General features: G+C 37.0%; 1 protein-coding gene across 8 annotated transcripts in view; it reads right to left on the bottom strand.

Annotated features, from left to right (window-relative positions):
• Window positions 1–22,415, bottom strand: part of TNS3 (tensin 3) — a 247,992-nt gene that overhangs the window by 87,250 nt on the left and 138,327 nt on the right. For 6 of the 8 annotated variants that reach the window (XM_082754611.1, XM_082754606.1, XM_082754610.1 and 3 more), the window contains 7 exons: window positions 20,126–20,209; window positions 17,650–17,762; window positions 16,441–16,501; window positions 16,240–16,315; window positions 11,090–11,219; window positions 10,068–10,133; window positions 7,724–7,828 (listed from right to left, as the gene is read on the bottom strand). In XM_082754611.1, the coding sequence (XP_082610737.1) occupies window positions 7,724–7,828; window positions 10,068–10,133; window positions 11,090–11,219; window positions 16,240–16,315; window positions 16,441–16,501; window positions 17,650–17,762; window positions 20,126–20,209 (635 nt within the window). Of the gene's footprint in view, window positions 1–7,723; window positions 7,829–10,067; window positions 10,134–11,089; window positions 11,220–16,239; window positions 16,316–16,440; window positions 16,502–17,649; window positions 17,765–20,125; window positions 20,210–22,415 lie in introns of those variants that run through there. The other 2 variants (XM_082754607.1, XM_082754613.1) reach the window with 2 other exon arrangements.

Raw genomic sequence — 22,415 nt, 5'->3', positions numbered from 1 at the left:
GTGAAGAAGGAGGGGGAGGAGGTGCTCCAGGCACCAGAGCTGAACTTCCCCTGCAGCCTGTGGTCAGGACCATGGAGCAGGCTGTCCCCCACACAGCCTGTGGTGTACCACGGCAGAGCAGATCTCCACGCTGCAGCCCATGGAGGAGCCCCCGGTGGAGCAGGTGGATGTGGCCTGGAGGAGGCTGCGGCCCATGGAGAGCCCCCGCAGGAGCAGGCCCCAGGCCGGAGCTGCAGCCCGTGGAGAGGAGCCCACGCAGGAGCAGGGGGTCTGGCAGGAGCCGCCACCTTTGGGGAACCCATGCTGGAGCAGTTTGCTCCTGAAGGATGAACCCCATCGTAAGGGCCTATACTGGAGAAGTTTGAAGAGCCTGTGGGAAGCCCATGTAGGGCCAATTCTGGAAGGGCTGTATCCCATGGGAGGGACCCCACGTGGAGCAGGGGCAGAGAGTGACCGTGAAGGAGTGGCGGAGATGAAGTGTTACAGACTGACTGCAACCCCCATTCTGTGTTCCCCTGCACTGCTCGGAGGGGGGAACATAGAAAAGTGTGGATGGGGGAAAGGTGTTTTTAGTTTGCTTTTAGTTCTCACTGCTTATCTCCCCCTTTCCTTTTGAGGAGGGGGAGTGAGAGAGCGGTTGTGGTGGAGTTCAGCTGCCCAGCTGTGTAAAACCACCACAGTCTCATGATTAAGAATAACCAAATTTAAAATAAGAAATTATAACAGTCCAAAGAAGAACATACAAAATGTTAAGAAATATAAGACATAAGCTTCCTCAAAGAAAAACAATCAAAGGCAAACATTCCAAAGCATTTCAGATTTTGTTTCAAGATGCCAGCATTTTATAGGGCAAATTTTTCTATTTTCTACAAATGTTTTTATTTTGCACTGTTGAACAGGAAAGAGGGAAAATTGTTGTAGGACACCTTGTTATCCCCACCTTCTTACAAATCTCTCATTGTCTCAAAGAATACTGCATCCAGCTGGTGACTAAAAGCTGGAATTACCTTTTATTCACTAACAATTTATTTTTCAGCTTCACTCATCACAAATGGCATCAAACCAGCTGTTTTCTTTGGTAGGCATCTGCATTCCTTTTAAGCTACCACAGCCAAGCAATTTTGCCTCAGCCCTTGAGTTTTGCAATCCTGAAAGGCCCCTCCGGGAAAACACATGTTTAACTGCATGAGAGGGCACCTCCCTATTCAATAGCTATTTACTTTGGGTTGAGAAGGAGAAAAAATGGCGATAAAAGTCAAACACCTCTTCTAGTCACATGACATAGGTGCATACCAGAATGTTGTTGATTGCCTACCTGGTGACACTTCGCAGACACTTTTTTTTCTTAAAAGAAAATTTGTGGGAGCAGGTCAGTGTATAAACTGCTAGAAAATTTCTTATACAACAGTCCAGAGACATAGGAATTTGAATTCATTTTGCCCTACCCTATTTAGCTTGAATTAAAAACATCCTTTTGTTTCCAAAATTGTTTCTTTTCTAATTAGCAAACATTATTAGCTAGCCAAGCCAGTTTGCTAGGAAACAAGCAGCAAGGTTCATAATAGAAAGATGGTTCCAGTCTTGTAAAGACTTGCTGAAAGTCCTGCTCTTGTCATTTTTAGCAATTTGTAACATGTGCTCATGTTCTTTTCTTTCCACAGGCTGTAGAGTTGGCAGACAAAAGACCGCAGTGGGATCTAGCAATCATTAGCAGAAGTGAAATGTCTTAAAATGGAATACTGAAAAAGAATTTTGTGCACTTTTGTTGTCAATCCACTGAATTCAGTTAAACAAAACAAATAACATTTTAGACAATTATAACCCCTTTGATGCTATCAGTTTTATTCATCAGTAAAACAACAAAAAAAAACAAATGCCAACACCTTATCTCAACAAACTGAATAGTAGACATAAATAGCAGTACAGCATCCCAGTCACACACATCCCATGGTCATCACCTTAAAACAGAGTTGTTCCTTCATGGTAGATTCATTCTCTCTAGAATAACCTTAGTGTGCTGTTAGGATATTGAGAATAAATCTGAGATAAAGCAGCTTTCGACACTGCAAAAGGAACCACAGCAGTCATCTTTCCTTTTAATTACTCATATTCCCTAGCAAAAGGAGTTTCTGCTCTTTGGCAATACATATAATTTTTATTTTAATGTATCTGATTTTATTTTCAGAACACCTCAAAGCCCAGGCTGTACTGGGATCGTCCTGTGATTTCCACACAAAATAATGGTTCCTATCCAAAAGGGGAGTTGCATTTTCAGCAGATTTTAAGTGTTTGTTTTAACAATATCATCTCTTACCTACTGTATAAATAATCCTGAAAATGTATTAATGTGAACTGGAAAAAAAAAAAAAGTTCTATTAATACATTTTATTAATGTATTAATCAAGGAGGGGGAAGAAACACATGACACAATACAGTGAGTATAAAGCACATGAAAAGTTTTCCAGGAGGTAGAAGGTGGGAACACTTATTTCCTTCAACATTCCCTTCCCATAAAAATTACTTCATCTTTATTTACCACTACTTTCCCTCTCCCTTTGAATACCTCCAAAAATATCGCAAACAAACTAAATCTCCCAAATTCAATTTAAATATAAAGGAGTGTATATGACCTTTGCAATCAAAATGAAGACAGTGAAGTGTGGCTGAAAATATGTGAACTACAAAACTCCTGAAAAACATGATTATCAACTGGAATGAAAACACATTTAAATTTCTTGAAATAATAGAAGGTACTATTCATTTGTTACCACAGGTTGTAAATTTCTGTCAATGCAGCAAACGAGAAACCTTCTGTAAATCTACAAATATATCCTTTATGGTACTTGCTGCCTTAACACTGCAAAAATAGGAGTACTCAGCACAACCAAAAATCATTTCTGTTCCTACCTGCCCACAAAATACATTTAAGACTTGATGAGTACCATGACTTTAAAACCACAAGAAAACCAATGACAACTATCTCAGACTTCTACATGGCAAGAGGAAGATGTTTCAGTTCTTGTGGTTTCAAATCTTACAGTCAGCTGCAGGGTTTTAAATCCACATAACAGAAGTCTCTGTGCAAATGTACTACTTGAGGAAGAAGAAGTTTGATACAAACTCAGAATTAAAAACTAATAAAATCTTCAATTTATTATGGAGGACTATTAGTGCAATATATAACAGACAGTTCTCAAGTGATTTAAGAGAAACAGCATTTATGAAACAAAATTCAACTAATTTATTGCTTCCCAATAGTCAAAATTCCTGTACTGTTAAGAATAAGGGATAAAGAACTAATTCCAAAGAGCAAGCTAGCCTTTCCATATTCAATGCAAGCATACTCAACTTTATTATCATCACAGGGTTTAAGGTTACTTAAAAAGCAATCGTTTCTGTCTGCAATACTGTATTACACTAATAAAATAAGATAGACTCATGGAATCATTAGGGTTGAAAAAGACCTCCAAGATCATCTGGTCCAACAATCACCCTACCACCAATGTCACCCACTAAACCATGTCCCTAAGCATCAGGTCCAATCTCTCCTTGAACACCCCCAGGGACAGTGACTCCACTACTTCTCTGGGCAACCTATTCCAATGCCTGACTGCTCTTTCTGACATGAAATACTTTGAGTACCTATTTATTTTTTCATGTCCTTTCATCTCTTGTTCTTTTGCTAACAATGCCGAATAAGTGTAGGATTGCAAAAGAGATAAACAGCTTTCTTTTTCACTATTTTTCCATTTTAACACACTGAAAATAGCTTGGAAATAGCTGTTACACACATACCTACAAAGGAAACCATGTGCACTTCAAAGAGTTTGGCTGTAGCCTTTCTGGCCACCTTGATTTGGAATTTCAAAACTCTTTTTGAAATGAACAAGGTGCATAACTGCAATACAGGAATACTGTCACCTTCATGTTATTCCTACTGAAATTCCCATAGAAAGCAGGCAGAAGTAAAACTGTGAAGTCCAGTTCCTACAAAAGGCCAGGAGTAATGGAGTAGATCTGAAACAGGCACCCCATGAGACCCGTCCACATTTTAAACGTGTCACCACTGTCAGGCAGACTTCCAAATGCACCACATCCTATATCTGAGGTATGAAAGAGTTTCTTTCTATGACTTCATGATTGTAGCTAAAAGATCCACATGCAAAGCTTCTTGACTTTGTTCACTGTCTGGATATGATATTAGCATCTCCTGTTAGTGGTCTCTCACCTGTGGTGAAAACCAGGCTTCAATACAATCTTTTAATGCAAAAGCATGATATTGAACAACTGCCGCAAACCATAAGAGAAGTCTGTCCTGTTGTAAGTCCTAAGTAAAGGAAGACCTAAGCAAACTGTGTTTACCTTGAATGGCAAATTAGGTTTACCTTTGTTTTGAATACAGATTTCATCCTTAGGAGAAAACATAGCTGTTCCCTTGTGCATATGTTTTTAGCCACTCTTGATCTTTTGCCAAAACTATGCAGAGACAGATGCTCTGCCTGCAATTCCATTGTTGAGTTCCATAGGTTCACATTTATCCTGCCTCTTAAATGTTTGCTTGAGGAAAGAATATCTGGATACATCTCATGTTTTTATGGTGCATTCTCTAGCTTCTCTAGTGACTTTTCTACAGATGCATAATAAATTTCTCAATATCCATGCCAACATATCATATTTATATTGCATCTCAGGTAATTGAAAATATATCAAGCACACAAATTACCAAAAAAAAAAAAAAAAAAAGCCTATTAAATAGCATATATGACTTCCAAACATCAGGAAAACAAGGTAATTGTACTTTTGAATGGTCTATGATGAAGTCTTCTATATAAAGTCATTAAGATATGAGCAACGTACTGTTCTGTATGTTCCAACAATGTGCTGCCTAAACATTTATCTCTGCTTTCAATTTCCTGTACTGATGTAGCTACTTATAATACAACGCATGAGGATGGGAAGGTCAAATCTGTCTATCCAATGAATCTTAGCAGCTAAAATATTTAACATCAATTCACTGTTTGCTGACAGTTATGTTTACACAAAGTAGGGGATAAGAAAGGAAGCACATGCCACAGAAACATCCTGAGCACTGCCTCACTGCCTCCTAAAAGCACAGGATCAGGCAATTCCGAAATATCGGAAATCAGGCAGGCGGGGCAGAAGGCCAGCCTGGCTGACCAGGGATCTTCTTCTGGAGCTTAGGCATAAAAAGAAATATGTAAGGCTGCTGGAAGCAGGGTCAGGCAACATGAAAAGACTACAGGGTTGCTGTTCGCATTTATATGGAGAAAATTCATGCAGCCAAAGCCCAATTAGAGTTGCAGCTGGCCAGGTCTGTGGGAGACAATAAAAAAGGCTTTTTTTTAATACTTAAACACAAAAAGGAGGACCAGAGAAAACATAGGTCCACTACTTGACGGGGCTGATCACCTCACAAACAAGGACATAGGCAAAGCAGAGACGTTTAATGCCTTCTTTGCCTCTTTCTTCAATGCCAATGATGGGCTTTGGGACCTCCTGTGCCCTAAGCTGGACAACTATGATGGTGGGAATGATAAACTCCCAGTCAACCCTGAACGTGTGCAGGATTTGTTGCTCCACCTGGATCCATACAAGTCCATGGGGCCAGATGGGATTCATCCTAGGGTACTCAGAGAGCTGGCTGACGTCATTGCTGGACCTCTCTCAATTATTTTTCAATGGTCTTGGGAATCTGGAGAGGTCCCAGTAGACTGGAAGCTGGCAAATGTTGTGCCAATTTTCAAGAAGGGCAAGAAAGAAGACCCTGGTAATTACAGGCCTGTCAGTCTCACCTCAGTGACTGGTAAAATTATGAAGATGATCCTTGAAGTTACTGAAGCACACCTGGGGGACAATGTAGTCATTGGTCATAGCCAACAGGGGTTCACGAGGTGTAGGTCCTGTTTGACAAATTTGATTTCCTTTTATGATAAGATCAACCAACTAGTTGATCAAGGGAAGCCAACAGATGCAATCTTTTGGGATTTCAGTGAAGCTTTTGATACATTTTCTCATAGGATCCTACTGGAAAAAACGTCCAGCATACAGCTAAGTAAAAACATCACACAATGAACAATCGACTGATGGGTAGGGCTCAAACGGTTGTGGTAAATGGGGCCGCATCAGGCTGGTGGACAGCCCCCAGGGCTCCATTTTAGGGCCGGTTCTTTTCAATGTTTTCATAAACAGTTTCAATGTAGGACTAAAACATGTTTTGAGCAAATTTGCTGATGATACTAAACTGGGATGGATTGTTGACTCTGTTGAAGGTGGAAAGGCCTTGCAGAGAGATCTGGACAGATCAGAGAGCTGGGCAGTCACTAACCACATGAAGTTTAACAAGAGCAAGTGCTGGGTCCTTCACCTGGGACTGGGCAACTCTGGCTGCACGTACAGACTGGGGGGAGAAACGCTAGAGACCAGCCTCACAGAGAGGGGTCTGGGGGTTTTGGTTGACAGCAAGCTGAATATGAACCAGCAGTGTGCCCTAGCAGACAGGAGGGCTGCCATCCATGGAGAGGAGCCCACAGCGGTGCAGAAGGTCTGGTGGGAGCTGCTGCACGTGGGGGGCCCGTGCTGAAGCAGGCTGTTCCTTAAGGACTGTGTCCCACATATTCAGCCCATGCAGTTCTTCTTCTTCTCCCTTCCAATCCCTACAATTCTGTGATTCTATGATTCAAGAACTGATGTTTGTGGGAAGCCCACACAGAATCAGTTCAGGAAAGACTGCATCCTGTGGGAGGGGCCCCACACTAGAGTAGGGGAATAGGATGAGGAGGAAGGAGCAGCTGAGACAGTGTTAGGGATTGAGGTAGAAGAGAGTGGATGGAGATGAAATGCTGTTTTTATTTTGCTTTTAGTTCTCACTGTTCTGGTCTGTTATTATTTGTCAATAAATTACATTAATCTCCCTATGCAAACTCTGTTTTGCCCATGATGGTAATTGGTGAGTGATCTGTCTGTCCCTACCCTTGAGCCCTTTTCCTTCATATTTTCTCCCTCTGTTCCTTTGAGGAGGGTGTGAGAGAAAGAGGTATGGAGGAGTTTAGCTAGCCATTGGTGTGAAACCACCATAGTACTTACATGAAGACTACATCCATTAAAATCACAATCACTCCCTCAGGCAAAGCATCAGGAAAGCATGCACTCTAAAGTCAGAATATGAAGGCTGCTATTGGAAGCTTTTATCTTCTGCATTTACCAGCATATTACAGAAAAAAAAAATCTAAAGAAATAAAAGGACACTTCAGAAGTTGGCATATTTATAAGGTAAAATTTGCAAATATGCACATCTTTGCCCATTCATTTATCTATCATTTTACAGACTAATGCACCTCCTGTAACATTCCAGATAATATAGTAAGCACTTAAGGCCACATCATTTTGTTCTTAAAATTCCATATTAGTAGTCAAACTAGAAGCTTTACAATAAAAACTTTTTAAAGCTAGTTTACAAATAAGTAACTCATACCAACCATTTGCAACTCAATCCAATTCAATGTATTAACAAGAATCTCTTTTAAACAGCCTTCTTTCTATGGAAGAGTAAAGAGCCACTAAGATTAAAGAGACAGTGGTGGACAGCAACTTAATTCCGCACATCAGTGAGGTGGCAGTAGGTTCAAGTAAATGATATCTCTTTCCTCCCTTTCAGACACTCTTGCACAGTTGCCAAAGGTTTTGCCTTAACAGAATTACTCACCTTCCCCATCAGGGCTCATATTTTCATAGGAGTCCCAGCGTATCAGCGGGTCTGAGGTATTGTAATCAACTGTCACTCCATGGTCATTCTGAAGGTGTTCACATCCTAAAAAATTAACATCTGTTTGAGACAAAAATCATATCTGAAATGATATATACACACATATGCATGTGGCCTTCTGATAGAAGTCTGTTCCTGCAAATACAATACCATGTTCTTAGATAGGGAAGAAAGATTATATAAACCAACTAAAAATAGCCTAATTTATGTTTCATTACAGAAGGAACAAGCACAGAATTTTATCTTGAGCTTCTTGTTTATAATGTAGCTCTGATAACTTGTATCAGCCCCAAAACACCATGAACACAGCTGACCACACAGCCCTACAGGAAGACATCATAGAGCTCTGTGGCTGTGTCTGGAGAAGCATGTTCTTAACTTGTTTTTAAGAAGTACAGTGTTATATGCATGTTGTGAAGCTTTCAAAACAAGGATGGTTAACATTAAAAGGACAAGAATACCATGGTCCTAAACCTTAACATGAAGGAAGAGAAAAAGCCACATTTGTCTCAAGCAGATTTAGGAACCTTGTTACTTAAATATTTACATGCCTAATTCTCCTAGCAACTGCATCCTTTCCTAAAACTTGTATCACAAATTGTTATTTTCGAGGATATTGTGTTCAGTTTTGGGCTACCTGATACAAGAAAGACATAAATAAAGTGAAGCAAGTTCAGGGGAGGGCCACCAGGGTAGTTAGGACAGAAAGACTTGCCCTGGAACGACAGGTTGAGGAACCAGGGTTTCTTCAGCCTGGGGATGAGATGGTTTGGGGTGACCTTACAGCAACACCCCCAAAGGCTACTGAGGAGACAGAGCCAGGTGGGTGCAAGGTGGGAAGATAAGAAGGAACAGACATAAATTAAACATACAGAGTTTCCTTATCTTTAGGAGAAAAAATAGTTCACTATGAGGGCTGTCAGACACTGCCCAGAGTCTGCCCAGAGAGGTTGTGATGTCTCCATCCTTAGAGGTTTTCAAGACTTGGCTGGATATATGCTTTGGCAACCTGGACTGATCTCACAGATGACCTCGGATTCAGCAGGAGGATGGACTAGAGATAACCTGCAGTTATTCTATAATACTTTCAATGTAGAAAAGTCATTTGCAGAAACTGTAAACAAGTATTTCCAAAGTGAAATCTTCTTCCTAGACAGTTAGGAAGACAGCAACTGAAAACTAATTTCCAATTACTTAAAACCTTACATTCAGACAACTTGGAGCCTGCTAAAAAACACAGATCTGATTTGCCCTCTAAGGCAGATTTGAAAAAATTTTGATAATTTTTCAGCCATGTAAGGTGACCTCTCTTCAAGCATTTACCATCCAGAAATGTTCAGATCCAGCTGTGAGTGTTTATTTATAAAGCCATTTTTTTTCTTATATGACTTTCCAGCACGCTAAGTAAGATCTTCATGTTCAGCTAGATAGAATCCAGCTTCTTATTGGCTGCTACCACAAGTTTTTAAGTGATCAAACTGGTGAAAAAAATGAAAAGGAAAACATGCAATTCACAGGACGCCTAACAGGATTATGTATGAGACAGACAGTTCAGAATACTTAGTTTTCATTCAGTTTCAGGCTGAATCCATACTTTTGGAAACACTGCAAAATGAGTAAGAACAGATCCATTAACAGATTAAACTGCAATATAAAGCATGATCTTAAGTTCTTCTTGCAGGCAGTAATTATCTATGATCTTAGACATAATAAAATAGAATATATTCTGGAGGCATACAGTATATACCCACAAGCCAACTTCAGAGCAGGCACATCTCCAAGGAAATTGTAACTACATCTCCTTATGCTAAATTATAGACAGTCAAAACTTCACCACTTCAACAAAAATAATCAGTTATAACAACATCCAGAAAAAGTTATGGAAATGACCACTGCTGTCACTTATACTGGGTCAAGCTACCTATACTGTACATGTATACTGTGAATGTTTCATACAGACATAAAAATGTTTTCTACTGGTTGTTAGCAACTGTTGTTGTATACCCTTAAAACAAAGTCAGATAACTCCTATGCGGTGTCTTCATTAAATTCTTCACATTTAAACCAAAAACATAAATGTATGTTTACATACATAAATGTACGTAAAATATTACATATTTCAATGCTGAAGTTGAATTTCCTATCTTCTAAAAGACAAGTGAAACAAGAGAGAAAAAAAGTTGTTTTGTTTTGTTTTTAATTTGTTGTTGTTGTTGTTTTTAAGTATACATTTCAATGTGGTTTATATTTAAGCTAAGCATTCTTTTTTCTCCTGTATACTCACCTTGAATTTTCTCTGGGGTTTCTGAAAACACTAATTCCACTTTGCCATAATCAGGGAAACGGTCATCTGAAAATAAAAGCTAACATTTCAACAAGCTATCTCCCAGGAAAACAGTTCCAAGGCACTCATAAATCAGAATTGTCTATAGCCATTAACACACGTACTCTTGTCACTCTTCTCACCTGGAAATCTAGTGATTTGTTTCTAAAAAAGCCACACACATTCTTTGCCCCATGTGTTCTCCAGAAAGGACCAAATAAGTGTCAGTTGGAGTTCTGTTTACTTCTAAGAAAGTCAAAAACAGAAGAGCTGAACCACCCCTAGTCTGTGGCTATTAAAGGAAGACACACTCAGGAACAAAGTAAAATTGTTCTGTATATTGGCTAAATTGCAATGTTTGACCATAAAGGTTTTGTATAGGCACATGTTGCAGGAAAATATGTTTCATTTTAGTTTGTTAGTAACATAGGGTGTGGAAGTTATAATCCTGAAAATAAACATAAAAATCAAACTGAAATAATCCTTTGGAAAATACAAAGAGTAACTTGAGACATTTTCAAATGTTTACGAAAACTTTGCCTCCACTTTTGGATACCTATTCTGAAGCATAATAGAAGTGTTCCACATTCAAGCAGTCCAGGTCACAAAACCAGTACCAGACTTTATAACTTATCTTCAGTGACAAGAAAATGCTTCAGCATATTTCCTGCAATCGTGAATAAAAGAGTCATCATTTTAAGCATGTCTGTTGTTGTTAAAAATATGAGAGGATGAGTTAAGGACTATGAAGCAGTATCTGTATAATTTTGACAACTTAACTCACACGAAGAGCTTTTGTTCTCATTAAGGGCTTACGTGTGTTACAGTGCTATTAAAATAACGCAAAGTAATCTCCCTCTCCCTGAACAACGGGATGGAAAAAAATCCTTTTGAAAACAGATTCTGAAGACTATCATCATATGCACAAACATACACTTGCACCCACACACGTAGAAATCTAACCAATCACAGAAGACAAGTACCTTTGTTGGCATTGTCCAAGTCCTCTTTACTAAACACCAAGCCATGTCCTTGAATAGCTCCAGTGTGAAACTGAAGGCGAAAAATCACATCACGAGTAGCTGACCGGTATTTTTTGTGATAACACTTCAGCTAGAAAGAAAGAAAGTAACGTGTAAGAAAGCAATTTTTTGAAAATTGGAACAAATTTATGTGTATGCATTAAGTATCAATAAACCAGACTCAGTGCAATTGAGTGCAGACACCACTGATATGCTTCATTCAATCCTTTAAAATTATACAGCTCCAAGGCAAGATAGTTCAGGATGTATAAATATAAATAGTTACTATTTTTATCACTATCAGTCACCAATCAGTAGATTACGATTCAGAATCACAACAGTTGTCATTGCAATGTTGGAATGCTGACTTACATCCGTACTTCTTCATGGCACCCACTAAACTAACGTAAAGCTAAATTACAGCACAGACATTTCAAGATAACTACAGGATACACAGAGATTTTAGAAGCCTTCTCAGAAAGCCTGTAAGATGATTACATTTATTCTCGGACTTTTTTTTAAACCTACTCTAGTGATGATAGGATCTTGTTTTATGTTACTGTTGGAAGTTGGCAGTAGTTTTGACACCTAGGCTAGAACAAGACAGAACTCTGAAAAAATTGCATTTACTACAAATTTCAATGGCTAAAGGTGAACATAATACAACTACTTTTCAACACCACCCTCCCTCAGATCACTCCTATGGATATTTCACCCACCTATTCTGAGTCAAATGTTATACGTGACCACTAAGAATTCTTACAGGAATACATTAAAATTTTGGTAAACTTAGTCACAAGACTGAAAGGGATCTCAGTATTTTGTAATAAAGCAAATGTTACTGAAATGCATTAAATAAAATAAAATAAAATAAATCTCCTTTTTCTAACCCAGACTGAAAAAAAAGAAGATACTGAATAACTGAGGAGCAAACAGTTATTCAAACTGAAGGGAAGTGAAGTAATACACAAAAGATGTAGGTGTTTAAGAGAGATGATTTAGAAAATTTAGAGTAAAACATAATTATGAAATTCTTCACACTACAGGATTTTAAAAGCCTACATAAGCTTTGCTCTGTATCCTTCCTTACTCTACCTCTCTGATGCCTTAAATTCCAGAATTTCAACAGCACTGACGTGGTGCATACAACTGATACATTTCAGACCATATTCCAGTTTAAGATTGTCTGGTTTGTCTTCCTGCTGCCAAAAAAATAAAGCACATACAGAATACCAGACACAAAACTGAAACACAGTGATAACAAGGTTTAGTTCCTCACTTAGACACAGATTTTCAGTGTAACCTCAGACAAGTGCCTCATTTTTCCCATGAATACTTTAGAGAGATTGTGAAGAAAACTCCATTTTGTGACTGTGTAGTAGTGAGCTTATACAAAGGCAAGTGGCACATAATACCTATAGCTGTGCACAGAAAAGATGGAAAAAATGAAATGAGGTTTGGAAAGAAATCAGAACTTTTCCACAGTGACATTCAGGGACAACCAGAATATCTAACATATCATCTTCATCTAACATGAAGTCAACCAAGCAATGTTTTCAGAAAAAAACAAATTCCATTTTTTAAGTATAAATAGTGTAAATACCCAAACACACTTGGAATGATCACTACAAGCTTCCTGGCATTTATCAATACATTTACAGTATCACCTCTTCAAGTAAGTACCATGAAGAGGTAATTCTTTTTTCCTGATTTGTACTACTGCTTGGTATATCTTACAAGGCTAAAAATGTATGTTTACAGAAGACTCCAGTATGAAACACAAAGCTTGCAGGTTTACAATAAAACACTCTACAATTAGAGTTCATTCAAATTGCATTCTCTTAATCTAAACAGAAACAGAAGTAAGCTACCAACAGTTCTAATCAGGCACCTTTATGATGAGGATAAGAAACAAACTGTATGTGGCTTTCAGCTTTGAGAAAGCCTTCCAGTCTGACCCCTGCCTTTGGATGATTTGGATGTTTTTACTATTTCAAAAAGCATTTTAAGTTTGGTTGGAGTGATATATTCAGATATGGTAAATACAGATATATTCAGATATGGTGAAATTGTGACCCCAGGAAAGATAGTACTCTCTTGCTGTTGCCTTCAAAGAGCTAGGAGATTTCACCTTCAAATTTAACAGCTCCATTATACCACTGCCATGAATGAGACAAATAAAGACAAATTGATGCAGATAAAGGATGCAACAGCAAATAACACTGTACAGATCCCCTGTTTTTTAGTGTTAGTAATGTAATCTGCTTACTACCTTACTACTAAAGAGTGCTTGCTGACATTCTTTCAGGTCTCCAAATTTTGTATTCAACCAAATGCTGAATTTCAGTTGATGTGCATATGAAATGAGTTACATACTACTTTTCTACTCTTCACATAACCAGAAGTCAGCTGCAATAGCTTTGGGTGTGCAAAAACATCTGGTTATCTGATCACCAGTTAAAAACATAGCTGTATAAGCAACAGCTGATTGTACCTGAGATTTTTTTTCAGGTATTCTCTATGCAAACCACATATAAGAGCTGGAAGGTTCTCTATGGAAATAATCATTAGTTTATCTAAACATGAGAATTTGGTGCTGTTTATTTCTTTGTATTTTAAAAGTGAATCTCCTTTAACATAGTGGTAACACTGGGCGAAGTATTTTAAATGTTGCTTTACATTCACTAAAATGAGCAAAGCATAGAAAACCTTGCCTATTGAAGGGATGTATTTCCTTTTTGTCCTACATACCTAACAGCATAATTTCATTAGAACCATAGACATAAGTCAGTCCCTTAAACTGGCAAAATCTAAAGCCAAAAAAAAAACAGCTGGTATGTTTAATTAGAGAATAAATTACCTCCCATTCTCCATTATGCCCAGCAACTCTATGTAAAGGAGAATCACCATCATAAAGGATTAAAATTACAAGCTTGCAAAGTGAAAAATGAACAGAAGGGGGATTTAAGAGAGCCCCTGATGAGAGATATCAGAACTAACCTGCTCCAAAATTTATAATCAGCCTGAAAATAACTGTTATAATTCTATTTAATTTTAATATATAAACAAAAAGAAGCTTGAAGAAACATCAGAACTTCTTTAAGGTTATATACATTCCCTCCCAACTTTGCGTTAAAGCATTATCTTATCTCATCATTCTTTATTTTAACTCTTTAAACAGTAACATTGTTTTTACAAGTGGATCATACATGACAGTTTCTGAAGATGCAGAAAGCTAAATATCTAAACATGTATCCTCTAGTTTATCAAGACTTTTGGCCTTGCACAGTTGCAGGATTTACCCAGTATCTACTGGTTTTTGCTTCATCATATTTATAAAAATGCTGAAACTGTGTCAGTTCAGGTAACTTTCTACTTTCTAATTCAGACCAACGGTCTTCAAGAATTCTAATTTAGGATGTCCTAAATCACGTATATAGAATTGTTCATGAAAAACTGGCCCCTCTTACTATCATTAACAGTGTACATCTAAACTTAGGATGCCAAAAGCATCATTTAGCACTCAGTATACTTAAAAGTCTAACTTTGAATTCTGACTCCATTACCATCTGATGTCATATTCAGAAATTAATACAAACTAGTGTAATATGCTGGGAAATACCTACATGCATTACAGATGTCTGTGTAGCTTTCCAACAACTATGGCTATCAAAACATACTATTCACACTGTGTTAAAAAATTCTCTAAACATAAGACAAACAAGTATGTATGTACGTATGCATGTATGTATTTCAAACCCATGAAGTTCAGGCAGTTAAATCTTCTGGAATTGGAGGCAAGACATCTTATAGATGTTTCTTTTCCTGAAACCACAAATGGTTTTGCTTAACTGTAGCTAATAAACATTTATGATTAAATAGAAGTCTTTATTTGGGAAATAATATCATGCTGAATAAGATGCTGGCTTGTTCACAAGAATGTCCTCCAGTAATAGCATGGGATTAATGCAGTTGCCCTCTTTAAAAAGCATTAGTGAAAAGCTCATTTTTCCTTTTAAAAACACTTTTGAGATACAGTGAATTTCTCTTAGTTTGATTTCTTTTGTGATATATTCAATTTGCAGTTGGCATCAACAGTGCTCTGATGAGTAACAAATATTCCTGAATGTGTAACTGTCCCAAACCTCCAGAATATACCAATTGATACCAGGATATTTTGAAATTTTTTCTCTTCTCCATTTTTCAGTGAAAGCAAAAAAAAGATCAATGCACTAAATTGAATGGGGAGGGGAAGGAATAAAAGGGTAAAGGAAGGGAGGAGGAAAATAAAAATATTATCTCAAAAAAAAAAAAAGAAAGAAAAGAAAAAACTAAAAGTCTGATGCTCTTTCTTAGTTTAAAAAATAAATAATATAAAAAACATTCTGAAACCTACCAGCAATATATACCCCAAGAATACTCTTTCTGACAATGTACATTCATTGTCAGATTCATTTGACCCTATCCTCTTAAGTTTAACAAATTGAAAGGCACATCAACTATCTTTCTTTACTTTCCCTATGCATAACTGCAAATGACAAGCAAGAGAGAAGGCAAAGAGCTTTAAAATGATAGTGCTGCAATTCAACCACAGTTATACTTTCTACACAGCAAATTACACATCAATTGCTTTCCAAATACTGCTTTTACTCATAGAATCAGAAAACATTTATTTGGTTTTACACCTTTCTGAGTCCCCATATAATTTAAAATTAGTCAGGTATTTTCCTAACAGGATATAGTTTCATAATTGCAGATCTTGCCTGCAAAGTTACAGGACAAGGACATTCTAACACTAAGTTACAAATACTCCCCAAGGCAATTTTGGTAATGAAGACAGCAGAACATGAACTACTGCACTTGGTGATGCTACAAAATGGAAATGCTAGGAATAATTGTTTTGGCTCCTTAAAACATTCTAGTCTGAGCTTTATAGGATCTTTCTTTCATATGAAAACCAAGGATGATAAATATGTTAACTGAAACCTATTTTATAGCATGCCTACAACTATTTTCTCTTTTTATTTATTTATTACAAGAACGCAAAATAGAAGAGAGACTATAATCTAAAAGGTATAGTACTAGACTTTCATTCCGTACAATTAACTTACCATAATATCACCCTTCAAAAGCTGGGCTGGCTCTATAGCAATGCAGATTCGGCTTTGATTTTCTGGCCCTACGCTACTTAACAGAAGAGAAAAGAAAATATAAATGGTTTAAAGAAACAAACAAGAAAATAAGATTATGTAATTCTGCAATTGCAAGAATTAAAACGTATTCAAGCATAAAGGAAAATGCCTAAGACTTACTATATTCCAGATGTATACAGTGGTTGCATAGCTTGGTATAACTTCAGAAAAGGCCGACAAGCTGAAAAAAAGTCAACAAAAAGGACTATTTCTGTAATTATTTTCCTTTTATCTCAATCTTACAACTAGGAAATTTCATGCTGAAATTCCAGTCATTCCACACTGCACAAAATGACACACAAACTGACACAATGTTGACTGTCAAAACATCTTTCCGAACAAAACTGTCTTTTCCTTGAAAAAGTGTATGATTGTATTTTATGAAAAAGTTGATTTTATTCTGGTCTTCTTCTGGTCAAACTAGTTCTGAATAGGGGAGGGGATTTTAAAGGATTCTGATGAGAAAAATTAGAAGGAACACTTTGTTCTTTTGAAGTGTCTTTCTTCTTTCTTTCCCACTTTATCTGGTGGGAAGCAAAATAAATGAGGGAAGAAAGAAAATGGACAAAACTAAAACAAAACCCAAAGCAAAATAAAAAGCATTTTCAAAATGTAACAAAATATTTATTCTACAGTTTTATTACAAATCTAGTAAGTACTTCACATTTCTTACTACAACTAACAATATTCTTTCTTTATTGAAAACAGACAAATTTTAGAAATATAAAACACATGGAGCATCATAAATTTAAAATGGAGCATCATGAATTCATGTTGATGACATTTCATAAGACAGGTGCTATGTAACTCTTGGCTAGAGAAAATAAAGAGCTTTACCTTTACCATGCTGTTACCAATTTACCATGCTGTTAAAGCTTTAGCACAGTATCTTGGTTTGAAATTTTAACTTTAAATTTTTCTTTAAAGCAGATCACCTCAGAAGTGCACCATGTCCAAATAACTATCCTACAGAAAACCCAATCTCTACAGGAGATTTCCTCTCTAAAGAAGTTGTATTTATGATCACGTTTGTTTCCTATAGAAGGAGGAAACTAGACTATGAAACGATCAGGTTCTCAGCTCCACTGCAGGAACTGAGAGCACAACTATTCACAAACTAGGCATCATCTTTTCATTTAATAGAGGACAAAAATTTATTTCACCTGTTTTCATTTTGTATTCTTAGAACACTTCTCCTCATTCACTTACTAGGAATTTTTAGACTGATATCAAGGATTGATATCAAATTCAAGTTTTATGCAGGATTTTTAGAAAGGTCCAGACTGAAAAAAGGCTCTACACATGGATATGAAAAGAGAGGTAATTTACCTCCTCCAGCATCAAAACTTGGGATACCATGGAGAATAACATAGTGCAGGAAAAGTGGGGTTGTATTCATTTTCACAGATCCAGATAGAAGGCCACTTAGAAACTGCACGTATCTAAAAAGTAAAAAATTTATCTGTATTAGATAAAATCAGTAATGCAACTATATGGGGGAAACACATTCTTTACACTAATATTTCTAGTCCATGGATACTAAATAGCATTGTGACATTACACACAACTCCAAAAGAATAATCTTCATAAAATAGCATGAAAGGATGCTTTAATTCACCAAATTAATAAATACATGGCTGTTAAACTGCTACTGTTGATGTCTTCATTTTAGTTATATACATCACTATAAGAAAAGGACTAGCAGCAATAGTGATGTCGATCATTTCAGTAAACATTTTTATTTGCAACTGTAGGTCTGAACTGGCTTGTACAACAGCATGAAATGAGCACCACATCATTTACAGCGAAGCACACTTCATTCAAACAAAAGCAACAAGTGCCCACATCAGAAATCTTAGCATAAAGGCTAATGTGGGCAAATAAGATCTTTATATTGAGAAGTGCAGCACCATAACAACATGAAAATCATTGTACTGCTGCTATTTAATACCTGTTTTGATCATAAGTTCACAAACATGTACATGCAAGTGAGTATTACTGCAGTGCCTGTTACACATATTCCTCTTAGCTCTTTAAATAAGCAAAAGTCTCCATAACTGAACACTTACTCCATGCTCCAGGTAACAACCATGCTCCTGTTAACAACCACAACTAAATATATCCTGCTCAGCCATGACATCTTTACTACCCCAGAATGGGGTTTGTGGTGGTTTAGAATAGGTTCCTTATTATGGACAACTAGCAAGGCTCAGTGTATTTTGAAATATTAAGATTACTACTTTGCTTTTTGGGTTCCTCCTTATATCTTTCTGAAAATATTTGGTTACAACTGAAGCACAGATTTAAAATTGTCATACCTATAGGACAAAAGCCAGTGGTAAAACATCTTACCAGTGACATCTCAATCTGAACATTTTCTCTCTACCACTACTTGTTTTTAATGATCCCAAAAATTCATCTGAATTCTTGAACCCCACTTCCTAAGGCAGTGCACTTGAGATGCTTACGGGTATTTAATTTCTAAGAAGTGTGTTCAAAGATTTATCCTGAAGATTTATATCAAAATTTTAAATATGAAGGCTATGTATCGGCACTTCTTATTCAGACAAACCTCCTTATCTGAAAGAAAGTATCCATTCTAGGTATTGTCAGAATGGATTCCAAATAGGATTTGTAGCCTATAGCATGATTGGTTTCCTTTCCACTGTTAAGAGCCTCTGACTAGCAGCTAGACAGAAGCTAAATGGTATTTAGAGTGACAAACTTAATGGTCAGATTTATTTTTTTTAAGGACAAAATAAGAAAATTTTTCAAAATACAAATAATGGGTGTATTTTCAAACTTTATCATTTTGTTATTCACCTAAATTATACCTGGTTATACATCAACTGGATTTTAACAAGGACATTGCTAATTGATTAGCCAATAATAATTTCAAAGAAAAGGGACATTAGAAGAGTGATTCAGGCCAGTAGCTCAACAACATAGGGTCAAAAGTCATTATAAAATTAGCCAGAAACATTGCAGAGCTGGTCTTACCTTTATCTGCAATAGCCTTACTACTACTGCCAGATCAGGCAAAGGTAGAAAAGTCCGGGTCCAATAGGAGAACAGTTTTGCAAACGCTTTGGAGAAACCCCTCTGTTCATACAGGGAGTGTCATTTCAAAGTACATGCATGCACATGTATTTTGAAGACAGTAAAGGAAGCTCAATTTCAACACTGCTGAGCAAAGATGCTAATTCCATCAGTCAGGAGGTGAACTGAGACACCACAGAGGAATTAGGTATGTCTCCTCAAAGAGGGTATAGATAGGGTAAAGAGAGCAAGATACTACCATTATCTGTATCTGGTAAGGAACCACTCTCAAATCCTTATTATTAAAATACAAGATATATATGCAGACCTAAAATTGGAAAAGAATGAAGCCATTAAATTTCTGTTTATGAAAAGTTTATTTGATGTCTAGTGGCATACTGTGTTATGATTTTTCAAGTGAAAAAGGACTATGCAGGTCACCACATGGGTTCAAGAGGCAACGTGAAAGCTTTTCTTATTTAGGAATGAACAGAACCAAGTGCCTTTTGTTTGTTATTTTTTGTCATCTAATTACTAACAAAGCCTTATCCTTCTAAAAGCTACTGTGTACGGGCTGATTTAAACCAAACATGAACAGTAATTATTGAATCAGTCAAGGAAGATTAACATAAGATAAAGTGCTGACAATTCAGAAGTCACTGGAGGATCTTGTGGAAATAGCCTTTACACAGCATGTGAGGGAGTAAGTTACGGGGGCAGAAGATAACAATGACATTTCTTATTGGTATGAATTAGAAATAAATACCTTTTTTGGGACGGCTGCATTAAAGCTGAAACTTTATCATCAAAGAATTTCTTCATAGCAAATCTGTCTAGAGCTTGATCAGCACTGACAAAAGAGAGACACAGAGACACACTGTTATTCCAGTTCGGGGTTATCTTGGAAATTCATCAGGTTACTGCTTGAAATATGCAAACATTGTTGGAGTAAAAAAAGAATTAAATGAAAGGAAAAGAAAGTACCACCTAACTAGTAACCCTAGCACTTACAGGTCAGACAATAATGTCTTTTTTTCTTTTTTTTTTTTTTTTTTTCCTGCTGACACCTTCTTATTCCACACCTTAAGGCATTTTTCTTCCTGAGGCAAAGCACCCTCTCCCTTATTCAATTAGCTGAATTGCGTATTTCCAGCACATTGTAATGAAATAGAATTACCAAAACCAAGCAGCTCAGGTTACAAAAGGGATACTTGCCACAAGTTCTTTAATGTTCAACAGGTGAGTTCTCTCTCTCACATTTATTCCCTTTTTAAAAAATCTACAGCAACACTATGAAGGTGAAAACCATTATCTAGCTCTGACTATAGTTCAGTACGTGAGGTGCCATGGATGCTGGGCTAGAGGATCATTTAAGCAGTCAAACAATTCATTCAGTCTTTGTTTCTTCTACCCTAAGCCACTAATGGAGCAAATGTTTTAAATAAAAGTATCAGTCTTTAGAGAAGAAATGATCTGCATCAGTTAACTACAAACTCTTCAAACATACACTTAAGGAAATACATTTTAAAAAATAAACTTTCTTCCATTCTATTTCAGAATAGAAATGGTTCTTATGCATGTCTTCTGTGTCTGTGTGAAGGAAGGCAAAATGATGTATATAAACACACTGTTGGCGCCATGCTACCCCTCTGAAAGAGGCACATGTTCCTCCAGACATAGGCCCAGAAAATGTCAGAACGTCTCATCTCCAAAGGATGATATTACAATGCCAATAATGATGGTAACATTATACATACATCATGAAGACTAGTCTGCTAGAATAGGGTACAGTGTTATGATGTTTATGTTGTATATTTAGTATTAGAAAAGCTGAAAGACTAGAGATAGTGTTTAATGAACCAGTAGACAAATATTAGGATGGATACAGATCACTTTTTTAAAAAGCTATGAAAATAAGTGTCATAGAGCTGATGATTGGACTTCAGTGTCTATGTCAAAATGGGTGAACCCATTTTATAACAGTTGTATGCTGTTAAGATATGACAAGATCATCATGTGAAAAAAAATAGGAGCAGCTGAGGGAACTGGAGTTGTTTAGTCTGGAGAAAAGGAGGCTGAGGGGAGACCTCATTGCTCCCTACAGCTACCTGAAAGGAGGTTTCAGCAAGGAGGGATGTCAGTCTCTTTTCTCATATGAAGCAAGGAAACCGTTTGAAGTTGCACCAGAGGAGATTTAGATTGGACATTAGAAGCAATTTCTTGATGGTTAGGGTGTGAAGCATTTGAATGGGCTGCCCAGGGAAGTGATACAATCCCCACCTCTGGAGGTATTTAATATATGTGTGGACCTAGCACTGAGGGACACAGTTTAGATGGGACTCAGTGGGTCAGGCTGGTGGTTGGACTTGATGATCTTGAAGGTCTTTTCCAACCTCAATGATTCTATGATTCAAAGACACTAAATCTCACAAATGAGCACATACCAATATACATACCATACATCACCAATACTATTTTAACCCTATAAAGATAAGAAAAATGCAGAAATGTGAAGCTTTTTATCTGAGATCTGTTTGCCCAAGTTAAGTTTTACTGCACATTAGTCCTTCCTAAATGAGAACATCAGATATCTGTAACATATAATCCAAACAGTTTTGCAACACAAAGCATTTTTCAGTAAGCCTAGATTTTTTTTTGGTATGTGCATACAAGCAATTGGAAATTTTATTTAGTGTGAGGAATCCGAGAAGTCTTCTCTATGAGTACTGTTTCTGACACAGCAGCCAGCACACTCAACAGTAGCATCTAAAATAATTCCTGCTTCTGTTATTTTGCTGTGTTTTGCTTCAATTTTGATGAGTCACTCACTCTCCTAAAAAGAGTCACTCACTCCTCTCCTAAAAGCTAACTGGAGGAGTTCTGAATTTGTTTTGTAAAAGAAGACACCTTTCACCACTAGGCTCTACAGTTCACATCCAGATGTTTTTCTGTTATGACATTAGTAAAATGTATTTATAGGCAGGTACCACCTCATACTGGAAAACAATTTGATTTAAAAGTAAGATACATTTCATCCATTTGACAGCATTCATCAA

The sequence above is a fragment of the Aythya marila genome, assembly GCF_965140915.1.
Source record: "Aythya marila genome assembly, chromosome: 2".
Classification (NCBI taxonomy): Eukaryota; Metazoa; Chordata; class Aves; order Anseriformes; family Anatidae; genus Aythya; species Aythya marila.
Note: the sequence above shows the minus strand (reverse complement) of the source record. Positions and strands in the feature narration are given on the sequence as shown.